At 34.3% G+C, this 15,400-nt stretch overlaps 1 protein-coding gene across 1 annotated transcript; it reads left to right on the plus strand.

Annotated features, from left to right (window-relative positions):
- Nucleotides 1-863: 863 nt before the first annotated feature.
- On the plus strand, nucleotides 864-1,629 carry LOC110871950 (probable calcium-binding protein CML25). The gene has a single exon (XM_022120720.2). The coding sequence runs from the start codon at nucleotides 959-961 to the stop codon at nucleotides 1,499-1,501; it is 543 nt and encodes a 180-aa protein (XP_021976412.1). The 5' UTR covers nucleotides 864-958; the 3' UTR covers nucleotides 1,502-1,629.
- The last annotated feature ends 13,771 nt before the right edge of the window (nucleotides 1,630-15,400 follow it).

Here is a 15,400-nt window from a genome sequence, read left to right on the forward strand (position 1 = left end):
ACCATATCGGGATACTTCACGGGCATGTTGACGGGTTAATGATTAACACTAACACAAAACTAAAGTTCTAAAGATGTCACGCACCTGAAATCATGTCAAACACATAATTCCAAACATAATACACGAACCAATGGGTTAACATAGACATAACCGTTTAACCCGAAATTTTATTATTTTTAAAATTTCATTTTAGTGCTCTAAAATTACAAAGCTACCAAAAAAATACAAATGTGAATTATGATTAATCTACTAAACATCATGCCCAAATGGCCCTTTCTCATTTATTTTTAAAATTTGATATAAAAAGTTCAATCAATCTAATTTGTAATATAAAACAAATATTTTAAAAATTATAAAAAATAATGGATTTCGACGGGTCAACCGCAAGCCAACCAGATTGACACGAACCTAACCTGTTTAGTTAAATTTGTTCGCATGTTTCGCCGAAACCAAACCTAAACCCATTATAATATGTCTTAACCCATGAATTTCATTTTACATTTATGTGGTGTATGAAACTGTCATCCCATCGGTAGGAAATATACGAACGTCTTTTATCTAAACATAAATATTTTAAACCTAAATACCATATAACCTTTATACCCATAAAAATTTAAACTCACATCATTTTTACGGGACACAACAACCACCACCAATTAGGGGGAAAATCCGGTAACCCACCCGTCTGTAAACACGACCGTGAAATTACTGGTAAAAAATAAGGACATATATATTAAAATTAAAAAGGGTATTAAAAGAATTTAATACTATTTATCCCCAACCCCACATAAATGTTCCAAAATACATGGAAAATTAGCTATATATCATACATATTGAGTCGGTTTGAGTTTCCTAATTATATGGACGTGCGCTACACACAAAACTCCCGTGAATCCTATACAAATACACCAATTACGCCCCCCTAAAACACACCCCAACCATCCTTCTTTAATCCATCATGGGTTTAAAGAATCTATTCAACCGAAAAACAAAGAAAAACTCAAAAAACACCCCCCAAAACGTCGTCGTTTCACGTGTGGTGCGTATGCGGATCGAAGAAGAGCTAGAACAAGTATTCAACAAATTCGATGTTAACGGCGACGGCAAGATCTCGTCATCCGAACTTGGATCAATGATGAGAAGCCTAGGTCACGAGCCAACAGAAAATGAGTTACAAATAATAATAAATGAACTTGATGGAGACGGGTTTATCGGTTTGAAAGAGTTCATCGAGTTGAATACCAAAGATATTGGATCCGTTGAGTTGTTGGAGACTTTGAAAGACGCGTTTTCTGTTTTTGATGTCGATAACAACGGGTTGATTACCGCGGATGAGTTGTGTAATGTGTTGGGGAGTTTGGGGGAAGAGTGTAGCGTCGAAGAGTGTAGGAAGATGATCGCGGGTGTTGATCGAGATGGGGATGGTATGATCAACTTTGATGAGTTTAAGGTTATGATGATGAATGGTGGTTGTTCAAGATTTGGTGTGATCGAAGAATGAGATGGTTAAGATTGGAAGATTTGGTTTTGAGATTTTTTTTATTAATTGCGTATCATGAAACATATGGGAATAAATTATTTCCTAAATTTGATAGAATGAATATAAAATCTCTCTTCTTTTATGTCTAATGTTTGGTTTCTTTACTTGTATGATTTTATACCTTTTAAACTCTTAAGTTAGTTGTACGATTTTATACTATTTAAACGCTAAAAAACGGAGTGAATTTCAAGTTTTATCCTTTATTTTTAGGCCACTTTGCAAGTTTTGTCCTTTATGTTTAAATTTGACGAGTTTTGTCCTTTATGTTTAAAAATCAAGCACGTTTTACCCTTTATGTTTAAAAATCAAACACGTTTTGTCCTTTATGTTTAAAAAATCAAGCACGTTTTGTCCTTAAAAATCAAGCATAAAGGACAAAACGTGCTTGACTTTTAAACATAAAGGACAAAACTCGTCAAATTTAAACATAAAGGACAAAACTTGCAAAGTGGCCTAAAGATAAAGAACAAAACTTGAAATTCACTCCTAAAAAACGCTCAAAGTTGGTTTTTATGAATATGAATTTATATCATTAAAAGATTTTCTCAAATTTACTTCCCTTATTTTTAACGGATCTTTCTCGAGCCGAGGGTCTCACTGGAAGCAGCCCCTCTATCCTCTATTCCTACAGGGGTAGATGTAAGACTGCTATCTTAGCTCTGCTATTGATGTGATTTATTGAGTATGATGATGATTTTTAAGGGATCTTTCGTTTATTAAAAATCACTTAATGCTCTAGTGCTATGAATTGGAAATTCAAGATAAGGACGTGTAACATCAACATAAAGTCAAATAACATCGCTATAAAGTTCGGATAAATATTAATATCGTGAAGAGAAAGATGTGAAACGTCCTTTTTTCTTAGTATATTACGTATCCTCTAGTCATACTCTTCAAATCTACACCAAAATCCACTATATGACCAGAACCCTCAAATACTTTGACGAGTACATCTTTACCACACACATTGATACCACTAGGGCTATACTCACTACTTTTGGATGCATAAAACCCTACACAAATTGGCATCATCGAACAAGTCTTTGTAGCCTAATTCTTGTAAAACCTTTTATTATTGATAAATGTTTGACACAAATTATAACAATTCAAAAGAAAAAATAATATTTAACCTTTTTGAAGAAAAATATTCAGAGAGAATTCAAGTCTTCATTGTCAACTTCTGTAACTGAATTAACTGCATGGTTTATCTTTAACCAGAAAAAGGTTACATATCAAACAAACGGGTGATGGTGGGCAGTTGTGTGATATCTATATAGAATTAGGTTGCCTAATTATATTTTAGTCGCTTAAATTTGCTTGAAATAATTTATATAACATGTCATCTTTGAGATATCATAAAAACTTTATGAATATATGCTTATCAATTAGACGTAAAAAAACGTATGAATATATGCTTATTGTTATATTATAGAGTAAATTACAAGTTTTTGACCTTGGTTTTGTGTAAATCAAATGCATCTAATTTTGTTTGGATTTTTTAAGCAATATTGACACACTTTATATTGTTTTGTTGTCACATTATAGAGAATCAAATTGATATTTTTTAACGACTAACGAATCATCCAAATGGGCTACTGGCGAAATTCACCACATCGGGATACACTCGCCTCCGAATCGAGGAAAACCCTCACCTAGGGCCGAAGCCCGTGAACACTCACCTGAAAGTATGACAGTGCGATAAGTTAAAACCCGTTCAGTTCAAGGTTTGAACTATCGATCGCCACATATTCACCTAGTCTACCATCATCACCGGGTGCCGCTGAAACTAAATGGTGGGGGGCTGGAATCAAACCTGGATCACTTGGAACACCAGGTCTCTCTCTTACCACTCCACCACCAGCTCATTGACTCAGATTAATCATGATTATCGCAAAATTTTTTAAGTTTAAGTTCAAGTCTTTTCTTTTACCATTATTGGAGATAGTGGCCTCAACACGAGATTTGTCCCTTAATAAATAACCCATTAGGGACGAGTTCATCGATGATTGACCCATTAAAGGTTGGGCTCAATGCATCTTCATTGGGCCGGGTCACTTCAATTGTTTTTTTCTAGAGCTTTCCGGTAACATGAAAACAACGGTTATTTTTCAAAGATGCTAGTAAAGTAGTAAAGGCGTGTGTTTTACTTCAATCCATTTTCTTAAAATTATTTGACTTTTAAGCTCAAACACGCTAATATTCAACTCTGATTCTAATATGATAACTTCTATTATTTATGTAAAACTGTGTGATTGGAATCACATCATCATCATACTCAGCAAATTCCACCACGTAGAGTCTAAGAAAGACAAGATGTAGATAACCTTACCTTTACTTCGTAGGAATAGAGAGACTACTTTCAATCAGACACTCGGCTTGATAGTAGTTTTGCATCAAGCTTTGAACATAAGGCACATAACACTCAACAATCAGGACAAGGCCTATTAGTGCATGTACCATTTTATCTTTCGGTTGTTAACGCCACCACATGATACATGATTAACCATTCCCCTCTTTTAATGCTATTGTCACGAAATTAGTAAAATAAAGCTAAAATTAGTTCAATTTCACTTTTGTCCCCCGAATGCCCACACATACATATATTATATATGCATATCGCAAGCGATACGTATGTGATTGGTATGACATCTAGCAATTAAAAAGATGTTTATGAATCTGGAATACGTTAACTACGTACATTTGAAATTTCATTTTCTAAAGGCATGTGCTTTACTTTAGTCGGCTTTATTGAGACTGAGTTTGGATGGACTTTAGTCGGTTTATTAAGATTGAGTTTGGAAATCACTTATTGAATTATTAGTTTTACTTATAACTTAAAAAAATGTTTGCATTGATATAAGTGCTTTTTATTTAGACTTTTTTTTAAGAAGGTGTAAAAAATTGTTTTTCAAAAGCCACAAAAACCTGTTTTTATCATAAAATTACCAATCTAACATCACCCATTAAAATAAGAATCAAACACGAAAACTTACCTCATTCTTTTTGGTCATTTTACTTTTTCCACTATAAAAGCTAATCCAAACACTTTTTTTTTTTTTTTAAACATCCTTTAGGAAAAGTCATAAGTCAAAAAGCACTTTGGACAAAAAGGACTCGTGGACTTAAATAAGCAATCCCAAACACCCACTAAAACTGTTTTGATTTTGTAGCTTCAAACTAGGGGTTTTTATGGTCCGTTTTGACCAATTTATGATGAAAATTTTGGCTACGGCTTTGAAAAATGACAAACTAAACCAGTTGGGTTTGGCCACTTTTGCCTGTGCGGCTCTTTCATGATTCGGTTTTGGCTGTTTGAAGCCGATTTGTTACTACTTTCCTCAAAAATACTTGTATTATTTTTTTTAGTCATGATCATAATCTATATACCTAACTACAGATAAGGGTTCCTGTAAAAAGGGCATTTTCGTACAAAGTGTAAGAAGTCTATATAGGCATGATGTTTTAAAATTTTAGGTATAATGTTTTACATTATTTTTGGCATAATATTATATAGAAAAACACCAAACATAACAATTTAAAACACAATTAAACACAATGCGAAGAATTAAATTAGTGTGTTTTAAATTTAATGCTTAGAATACATATGATTGTGTTATAAGTTGTTGTGTTTGATATTTTTTTTATATTATACCATATCAAAAGAATATAAAATAGCATACCTAAAATTTAAAACATCATCCTTACATAGACTCCTTACATAGACTTCCTACATATTCCAAAATAATATATATATATATATATATATATATATATATATATATATATATATATATATATATATGTAATAGCAAAGATTAAACAGCCGGTTCGGTTTACAACACCGATTCCAAGTTTTACAACGGGAGAACCAAACAACGAACCAAATTGTTTGGATTTCAAACCAGCCAAACCGGCTGATTTGCTTAAGTTTGGACGGTTTTGTTGGTTTCAAAAGTTTTTGAACACCCCTTATTCCTCAAACAAGCTAATACTCAGTTCTAAGATTGATATGAATTCTTCAAATATTTGAGTAAAAATATATTACATTTTACAATTTAATTTAACATGTAAATGATATGAGGCATGGGATCAAATACAAACTCTTGTTTTTGTAAGAACCATAAGAACCAATACATAAATGACAAGTGTTAATTCAATTAAAAATTAGTTTAGGGGTAATTTAGACATTTTGACCATATTTATTTATAATTAATTAAAATTAATTATCAAAATATCCCTAAATCCATGCATATTAATTCAAACCAAAATTTGAAATTTTGTAACATATTCAGATAAACAAACCTTCAGGAACCACAAAAAAAAAAAAAAAAACATAAGCACACCCACATAAACGACATTAGAACAATCAAAAAAGGAACTTCCATTATTAGCACTCCCGTTTCAATAAAAAAAAAAAGAACTTCCATTATCAACGACCTTAGCACAATCAAAAAACGACATTAGCATAACGTAAGACCATCCACATTATCATCATTCTCGTTTCAATCAAAAAAGGAACTTCCATTATCAACGACATTAGCACAATCAAAAAACGACATTAGCACAATCAAATAACGACATTAGCACAATCAAAAAACGACATTAGCACAATCAAATAACAATATTAGCACAATCAAAAACGACATTAGCACAATCAAATAACGACATTAGCACTCTCTTAACACCACCGTCTGGGCATCCGACTGTAACACCAACAAAACAACATTAGCACAATAAAAATACGACATTCCAACGAATTTATTTCTAAATAGGCTCCCGATAACAACATAAAAGGAAAAAAATAACAACAGATACTATTACATAACTAGCACAATTTCATTTTTTTTAATTTTATAAACAACACATATTGTTCTATACTAGCACAATTTCATTTTTTTATTTTATAAACAACACATACTGTTACATACTAGCACAATTTTTTTATTTTTAATTTTATAAACACATACTAGCACAATTTCATAATTATTACATAATTAGCACAATTTCATTTTTTTTAATTTTATAAACAACACATACTGTTACATACTAGCACAATTTCATATTTTTGTTTTAATTTTGTAAATAACACATACTATTACATAACTAGTAGAAAACAAATTTATTTATAAATATGCTCCCAATAACAACACAAAAGGAAAAAAAATAACAACACATAAGAATTACATAATAAAATAAGAGCATACGTATAGATTTAAAATTAACATAATACATTTTCATATTAGCACATTCCAACTACGTAACTAGCACAATTATAAAACATGTTTTTGTAACTTTTTAAAAAGTCATTTTTATAAATAAAAAAAGTATATCAATATGGTACTCATATTAAAGATAAAAAAATACTTGATTTTATGGTATAATTTTTTTCCAAAATTAATGAAATATATAAAAGTTATTTTAGTTTAAAAAACTTGGTGGAATTAGTATTTTATAGGAAATGACTAAATGACTAAAATACCCTAACTTGATAGTATTAATTATTAATTATTGGGGTTTTATTTGTAATCAATATCAACCCTTAATTTAAACTATCAATGGCTTAGATCTGTTCTTATGGTTCTTAGGGTCTGTTTGGTACGGGGTAATGGAATGGACGAAGGAATGGAATGGACGAGGTAATGGAATGGACGGGGGAATGCAATGGATTATTACCATTCCATGTCTTGTTTGGTTACCATGTGAATGGAATGAATTATTATTGTGTATTGTTCGGTAGGCAAGAAAAACGGAGTAATAAAATTAGCTGTGAGTGGTGGTGGTGGTCGGTGGTAGTGATTGTGGGTGGTTATAGGTGGCGGTGGTAGGTGTCGGCGGCGGCGATGGGTGGTGGTGGTGAGTGCCGGTGCAGCGGTGACGACAGTGGTGCTGGCGACAAGGTGGTCATTGGTGGTGGGTGGCAGCAAAGGTGGCGGTTAGTGGCGGCGGTGGCGGTTGGTGGTGGCGTCGACGATGGTGGTGGGCGGCGGTGGCGAGTGGCGTTGGCGGTTGGTCGCAGCTGTGGGTGATAACGGTGGCGAGTGGGTGGTGGCGGTGGCTGTCGGGGTGCGGTGGTGGCGGGTGGCGGCGGTGGCGGTGGCTATCGGGGTGAGGTGGTAGTGGGTGGCGGCGGTGGTGGGTTGTGGCGAAGGTCGTGGGTTGTGGTGGTGTTGTTGAATGGTGCAAGATGGGATGGAATGGAAAAAAAACATGGGGGATGGAAGGAATGATTTTGAGGGAATGGAATGTCTTTTGGAATGGATGATTCCATTCCTTTGACCAACCAAACACTCTTGTCTTCATTCCCTCGTAATCACTCATTCCATTTCACCTCTCATTCCTGCATACCAAACACTACCTTACGGTTAGCATTGTTTGTACAGGATCTCAACCCAATGATATGATATCAAACAGTCAGAAGATTTTTACATAACAAGAAGTACACACTCTTATGTACCGGGCCCAATGGACCCGTTATTCAGGCCTGATCAAATGATGTATGTAAGTTGAGATATTTTCAAACTTTTTTTTTTTTTTTTGCATCTTTTTTTTCAATTTAAGTTGAGATATTTTCAAACTTTTATTCTTTTGTTTTTTGCATCTTTTTTTTAATGTTATCACTTATCACTTCATCTTTTCTAAGATTTTAATATTTTCGGTTAGGTTCTTCGTTCAAGATCTCGTAACTAATTATCGGTTCTCGATAGAAAGCAAGTTTTAGAAAATTTAACCATCAAAGTGGTCCGCTGCTCGGATCTTGGTCAAACCGGACTCTTTTTGAGACTCGAAACCGGTATACCAGTGGCGGATCTAGGATTTCGACAAAGCAGGAACGTTTTATAAATAGGCGGTAACGAAATCGAAAAAACGTCAAATTTTTCCAAAATTTACACTAAAAACGTCAAAAATTTTCCGTCCAAGCGGTAGCGGAGGCTACCCCTTGGTCCTATATATATCCGCCCCTACGGTATACAAAAAACTTAGATGACCATTTCAATATGCAACTATTGAAGATGATGCAGATGAAAGAAATGATGCATGTAGACATAGCTTAGAAGCAATATAGTGCCCCTTTTAGGCACACCTACTTTACAATTGATGATCTATGCATAAAGCAAGTGCTATTATAGCTTATTTTGTAATTCAAAATTGGTTTGTAAATGTTGACTTATTATGGAAAAATCAACAACTCATATAAAAGTACAATATGTAAATATTACATAGATAAATTCATGTTTGAATAAGTAAGGGGTTGTTTGTTTACCTCTTAATAAGGCTCTTAATGGTTCAGACCTCTTACTGGTTCAACACTTAAGAATTCAGATTATTTGTTTCACGAGCAGATGTCTGAATGGTTCAGACATTTGCCTCTTAATGGTTAAGATTTATACAGAGTTTGAATGGTTAAGTCATTTAATCTGAATTGGTCAGACATTTGCCTCTGAACGGTTAAACATTATACAGGCTCTTAATGGTTCAGACATCTTACTGGTTCAGCACTTAATGACTTAGACCTCTTACTGGTTCAGCACTTAATCATTCAGATGTTGCCAAACAGCACCCCCTAAAGCAATTTGTATATGATTTTTCAATTTTTATTTTTGTCAGCCTCAAGATTAAGACTTTGGTCAAAAACCGTTAGTTATAGACTTATGTCTTAAATAGACTTATTTCTTAAACAAGGTGAAAATTATTGAATATTAATTAAGTTGTATTATTGTTTTAGTTAGTTTCAAATAATACGAGTCAAGTTTTTAGTGTTTTTTTATTGTTGATAAGTGATAACATTTCCTATAAGGGATTAAATTAATTCAAATGAAACTAAAATTTATTTTTTTTGATATAGTAGTTATTTTCCAGATATTTATCAAAACAGTAGTTCTGAAAGGCTGTTTTATTTAGATAGCATATTCTCACCGTATCAAGAATTCCAGAATATATTAAATTAAACCTAGAAAATTTTATCACTTGAGAAAACATTTTGAGAAACTTAATATTAAAATTAATGGCAGAAAAAAATACTTATTTACTTATAAGATACCTATTTTTTACATATCTACTTTTTTGTTACACTATATCTTGAATAGATTGATTTATGTAACATTATTTGTATATTAAATAAAAAATATTAGGTTTTATACGAGTAAAAATAGATAAACTATCAAGGATATAAAATTAGTCAATCACGACCATAAATCTATAAAATAATTGGAATCTATATGAGATATTTTGGCTGAAGAAAACTGGTGTGGATTGTTAGACTGGAAGGTATGGGGGCCGGCTGATGCCCGGCTAGGCCCGGCGCCGGACCCCCACACCGCCCCCCTGGGGCTCGGCCCAGCACAAGCGGCGACCCACAGCCGGGTCCGCCGTGCCTCTCTCCTTCTTCCTTCTCTCACATATACCTATACATATATACATATATATATATATACACAAAGGGGTTCATCCCCCACCCCCCTAGGTCCATCCTCTCCAAGCCACTCCTACGTGGCGCGTACGTGGCGGCTGATCCCCTCCAAGCCCATCCTCTCCATACCCTTTAGTCTTATTTTTAATTATTTTGTCTATTTGCTTCTGGTATATGGTGGTTGGAACTTGGAACAGTCTTGGCCAATATCAAACCTACACGTGTACAAGTTTTGATGCATAAGTTACAAACAAGTGAAACTTGGAACAGTCTTGGCCAATATCAACTCTTATTTGGTGCAAAGTGAGGCACTGGTGGGCAATGATAGGAGATCCAGGAAAATCTGGGTTGGATCCTTGAGTCAAACGAGTTTTACCGGTAATTTCACTGTCGTGCCTACGGACGAGTGGGTTACCGGGTTTTCCCCGGAATCGGTGGTGGACTCGGGTTACTCTCGGAGTACTCCGTTTGTCCAGTGGGTGCCCCAAGAATGCTCGAGATTAATTCTGTTGGCCGTTCAAAAAACAACCAAGTGAAACTATCCAAGATATTCTCATGACCTTTCATGATATTTGTTGCACAAGATACAAGTATTTAATGCACAGAAGACGAGACCGGTAAACAAATACCAACGGTAAAATTAAATAGACTAAGAAAAACCGTAAATAAAAATAGTGCACTATTCAACCATCAAAAGTATTTACATCTAAAGAGCAAAAACACCATGACCACAAATCATGACGATGAAAAAGAAAAAAACATCAAACGACTAGACAAATAGTCCATAAATATGCTAGTAATTACCGACGGATATCGGACGGTTGGAAATTCCCAAGGGCGAGCGGGAACGCTTCGGCTGCCTTGAGAATTCGCGTAAAACCGATCTGATTTCCGGGTGATCAAGACCCGCGGGGTGCATCGTTTTTTCTAACTCCAACTTGATTTTCCGCACTTGGCTATGAATAGCAACCACCCCACCTAACGTAGACTTGACGTCAACCTCTTCCTCCTCCGCGGTGTGGTGGTGGTTGTTGGTGGTGGCATCCATGGGTTGAAAAAGAAGAGCAAAACCTCACAAGGTTTTCACCTCTAACCGGTTTCTATATGTTTGAAAGATGTTATAATGTTTATATTGTAAACATATGGACTATTTATATGGGGTGTATGGAGAGAGAGAAAAAGGGGGTGTGACATGATAATTTCATGAAAGATTAAATTATTGGGAAATTTCCTACTTTATTTTGAGGCGGTTTTATTTTATTGGTGGTTTTATTTTTGTCAACTTATACATTTTAGTTATATGGTTATCTCTATTATTTAAAGAATATTGTAACATATTCTCAGTATCCTTAGATAAATGTTTATCCTTTTATATAGAACCAAAAAAAAAAAAAAAAAAATACTATAACTGGATATGATTAAGCAGTTCAAATGATGAGTATTTAGATTTGATCATGAATGGTGAATTAATTTTCAATTTAGGTATGATATTCTACATTTATCACCTCTATTAAGATTTAAAATCCGCATGTTACTTGCAATTATAACAAACTTTTAAATTTAGAATTTATTTATATGAATACTTAAATTTTTAAAATTTACATACGTGATTTTAAATAAATAATTAATTACACAACTTATATGCTAAATATATCTATTATTATGACAATAATCTATTAGAAGCAATTACCTTCTACGATTAGTAGTATTCAATTTTGAGTTTAAATCTAAAAGGTATGTAAAAATCTTTCTAACCATCCAATTTTAAATGAGGACTTATTTATAACTCCTAAAAAAACCTCACTCAGTCTAGCCAACCTAGCGCGGACCCAGTTAAGACAACGTAAGTCTGGGCAGACTTGGCTAGGGCCGTCAATTAGGCGATGTGACATTGGGTCACTCAAAAAGAAAGTCACCGTTCCAAAAAAGTTACTTTTATGTTAAAGCATGTTAATATATAGTCTTGGATTATAGTGAGCCAAGGGGATGTGATTTACATGATTGAAATAATTAATGTGATTGATTTTGTATTGACCTATGTAACTTAAAATTTCAGTTATAATGATAGGATATGAGTGAGAACCATTGTATGATTGTGATTAAACTGAATTCGATAACAAGGGCTCGAGTTTTACTCATCCGTCTTAAAAACTCAGGCTCATTCGATTATAGATTATGAAAGTTGGAGTTTGATTCAAGAAAAGTTTAATTCATTTTAACTTGAATAAGTAATAAATCTATTAGACGTCCCAATTTTATGGTGTGATAGATAGTAAGGTGTACTTCCTCTATTCAAAATACGAAGGGTTTAATAAGTTGAAGATATACGAGTACTTAAAAGTTAGTTTGTCATTAAAAAAATTTACAAGAGAAAAAAAATATATACTCAAGGAAAATAAAAAATACGATTTAAATTGAAAACGTTTGTTTGGTTCGGAATGGAGAGGGTGTCTCGAAGCGTGTCTAGTGATAAAGATATGTTGATGTGGCAAGTTTGACTATTATTAATATTCCCAAATTGCCCATAGATTGGATGAATAACCACCTAACAACCATTTGGTAGTTAGGTCAATCTTCTGTTTGGGTTGACCGAGCTTCATGTTTACTTCGTGATCAATTTGTGTTCTCACTTCTCACTGATCTATTTTTTTTAGTGGCAAATAATCTTGTAAATCTATTCTGTCCGAGGCTATGTCCAAGGTGGATTCATCAATTGTCATGAGACCCTTCCTCGTGATGCGTGGGAACCGGATAGAATCCGTAAACCCTCGGCCCTCGTCAGGTTCGAACTCGGGATTAAAGCCCCGATTCGTCCCTTCACTCATATGTCCAACGAAAATGGCTCGAGTGAGAATCAAACTTGCGTTTGCACTAGGGAAGACATACCTCTTACCACCGAACCGAATTCTAACTGATCTAATAAATTGTTTATTATATATCCACACATATTTTTTTTTATTTTACTTCTTTAGTAATTATTTTACATTAGACAACTTAAATGCTTGTAATAAACTATGTAAAGTGTGTCATTAAACATTATTTAATCTTCAAAAGTGAGAAAGATTGGCCAACCCCTTTCTACATATTTCACCAACCATAACCTATACTTTACTTTGACTCCATCTTTCCCATGCCTAAAATAATTGCTTTCCACACCAAGGGTTTGTTATTTTAAGAATAAAGTAACATCTTCAAGAAGTAACCTTATTAATTTAAGAAAAACTTAATTACATTAAGCTTGAACTTAAGGTCGAGTTTGAGCGCTATAAACTTGTTTGAATAAAAAATGCTCGACTAGATATCCAACTAGGAAAGCTCAAGTATAAATTTGTGGAAGCCAGAATCAACGAATCAAATACTCATCAACTAAATAAAAAATGAATATCTCCATCCCCATATTCACTAAGCTTATACTAGCATCTTCGACATCATCTTAGGAAAATGGAAAAAAATTATATCACACCATCATCTACGTGACTTTCAATGTTTGGAAAGCAAAGAATGAACGGGCGTCCAATAGAGTATATTTCTTCCTCTCAAAATTAAACGAGGAGAACAAAACACATTTGTTTTAGTGGATTATACACGGATACAAATAGTGAGATAGTAATCTATGTGTTGGTTAAATTGGTGTTGCTCCACGTTCACCTATTTCTAACTATTCTTGTTCAAGTTTTGTATTTATTTTTGTGTAGTTTTTATGGGTTCATCTGTTATATGGTTTTTTTTTCTTCTAATTGTACTCTTGACTTAGCACATTTAATTTTATCTAATTTTTACTAACTAGAATTACGACCCGCCGCAATGCGGCGGGGATTCTTTAGTTATAACTAAGTCGATTTAGGACGCACACGTTATGTTGAACCTGTCAGACAGGAAAAAATAGACGATGTAAAAACGTTATCTCTGACATTTTAATCCTTTGAAATATTGACCAAACGTAAATGTTCTTTAAAAATAAGTCAGCTACTCGAGCCACAAGCTAGCTCGAGTTGAAGACGATACAAATACGGAATGGTATTAAGAAAAGTCAAGAGGGTATGCTTGAATTAAGTCAAGATGGTATATTTGGATTAAAAGTAGAACATCATGTAATTGTATTAGCTGGGATGACTGGTGCAAATACCCTTTGTATATGTTTTAATTTTTTACCCTTTGCCCGTTTGGGTCGGGGGTGTGTGTTTTGTATGGTCTTTTGCCCGTTTGGGTTGGAAGTATTTTTTTTAATGAATTTCTTTTTTTTTAAAGTCAAACTAAATTGAATGAAAAGTCAATATGGAAAAACATTGGGTTCATATCTGTTTTCTTGTCGAATATTCCAGAAAGAGGAATAGCTGCCACGTGTTATAGGAATATAAGGGTGTACGGGGTGTAAGAGTGGAATGCATTCGGTGACCCCATTCACCTAAGGGGAACACCGCCGCCATCCCTTAGGTGAGTGGGTGAGGGGAGTGAAATGGGTGGGGGTTCACCGAAGAGAGGAGAGGAGAGAGGGAGGAGAGAGGGAGAGCTTGACCAATCAATGCTTTTCTTTTTCTTTCTTTTTTTTTTTTTTAAAAAAAACCAATTCACCTAAGAGGGGAGTGCCGCCATCAATTTAGGGTGTTAGGGGAGTTTAAGAGGGGAGTTGACGTGGCACACGAGGATTGGTTGGGCGTAAGAGAGGGGACTCACCTCTTAGGTGAGCACCCCTTACACCCTAAGTCACGAAGGGCAATCTGGACAATTCACAAGATTAAAAAAAGACAAGAGGGCGATGGCAAATAATATATAAAAATGATGACGTGGCGAGAACGTAATGGCGCGTGGTTGTTGACGTGAATTGGCGGGAAGGTCGTTATGGCGGTTATGTTTTGTGGTCGGCTGCCGGCTCATTTTGCGTCAAGCTTCCTCTATCTTTATTGCCACGTGTTTCAATTTCAAGTATAGTGATTATTATTACTACAATTCTTTTGAAGTCAATTTATATACGAAACGAAAAATATTTGTAGATAACAAAACTACTTTAACTTTATATATTTGCCGATGATATCTGAATCAAGTGGTGGAATGTTTGTATTTCTCTTAGTGAATGCATGTTCAACTCCTATTTGGTGCAGAGTGAGTCATTAGTAGACAATGTAAGAGATTCAGGGAACTTGAGTTTGATCCTTGAGACAAACAAGTTTTATCGGTAATTTCACTGTCGTGCTTACGAGCGGGTGGGTTACCGGGTTTTCTCCGGAATTTGTGGTGGACTTGGGTTACTCTCGGTGTACTCCGTTTGGTCAAGTAGATGCTCCAAGAGCGCTCGAGATTAATTCTGTTGGTCGTTAAAAAAAAAACTTTATATATTTGATTACATCATCTATAATACTATATAAAGCAAATCTCATGTACAAGATTGTAATTTTATCACGCGTATAAATTTTAAAGCAACATGTACAAGAGAGAAAAGCCATTTTAGAGGGGCT

This window comes from Helianthus annuus, chromosome 8 (assembly GCF_002127325.2).
Source record: "Helianthus annuus cultivar XRQ/B chromosome 8, HanXRQr2.0-SUNRISE, whole genome shotgun sequence".
NCBI lineage: Eukaryota > Viridiplantae > Streptophyta > Magnoliopsida > Asterales > Asteraceae > Helianthus > Helianthus annuus.

Bases quoted from the DNA above. Each gene is read 5' to 3' on its own strand.
- LOC110871950 (XM_022120720.2), top strand. From the start codon at position 959: ATGGGTTTAAAGAATCTATTCAACCGAAAAACAAAGAAAAACTCAAAA.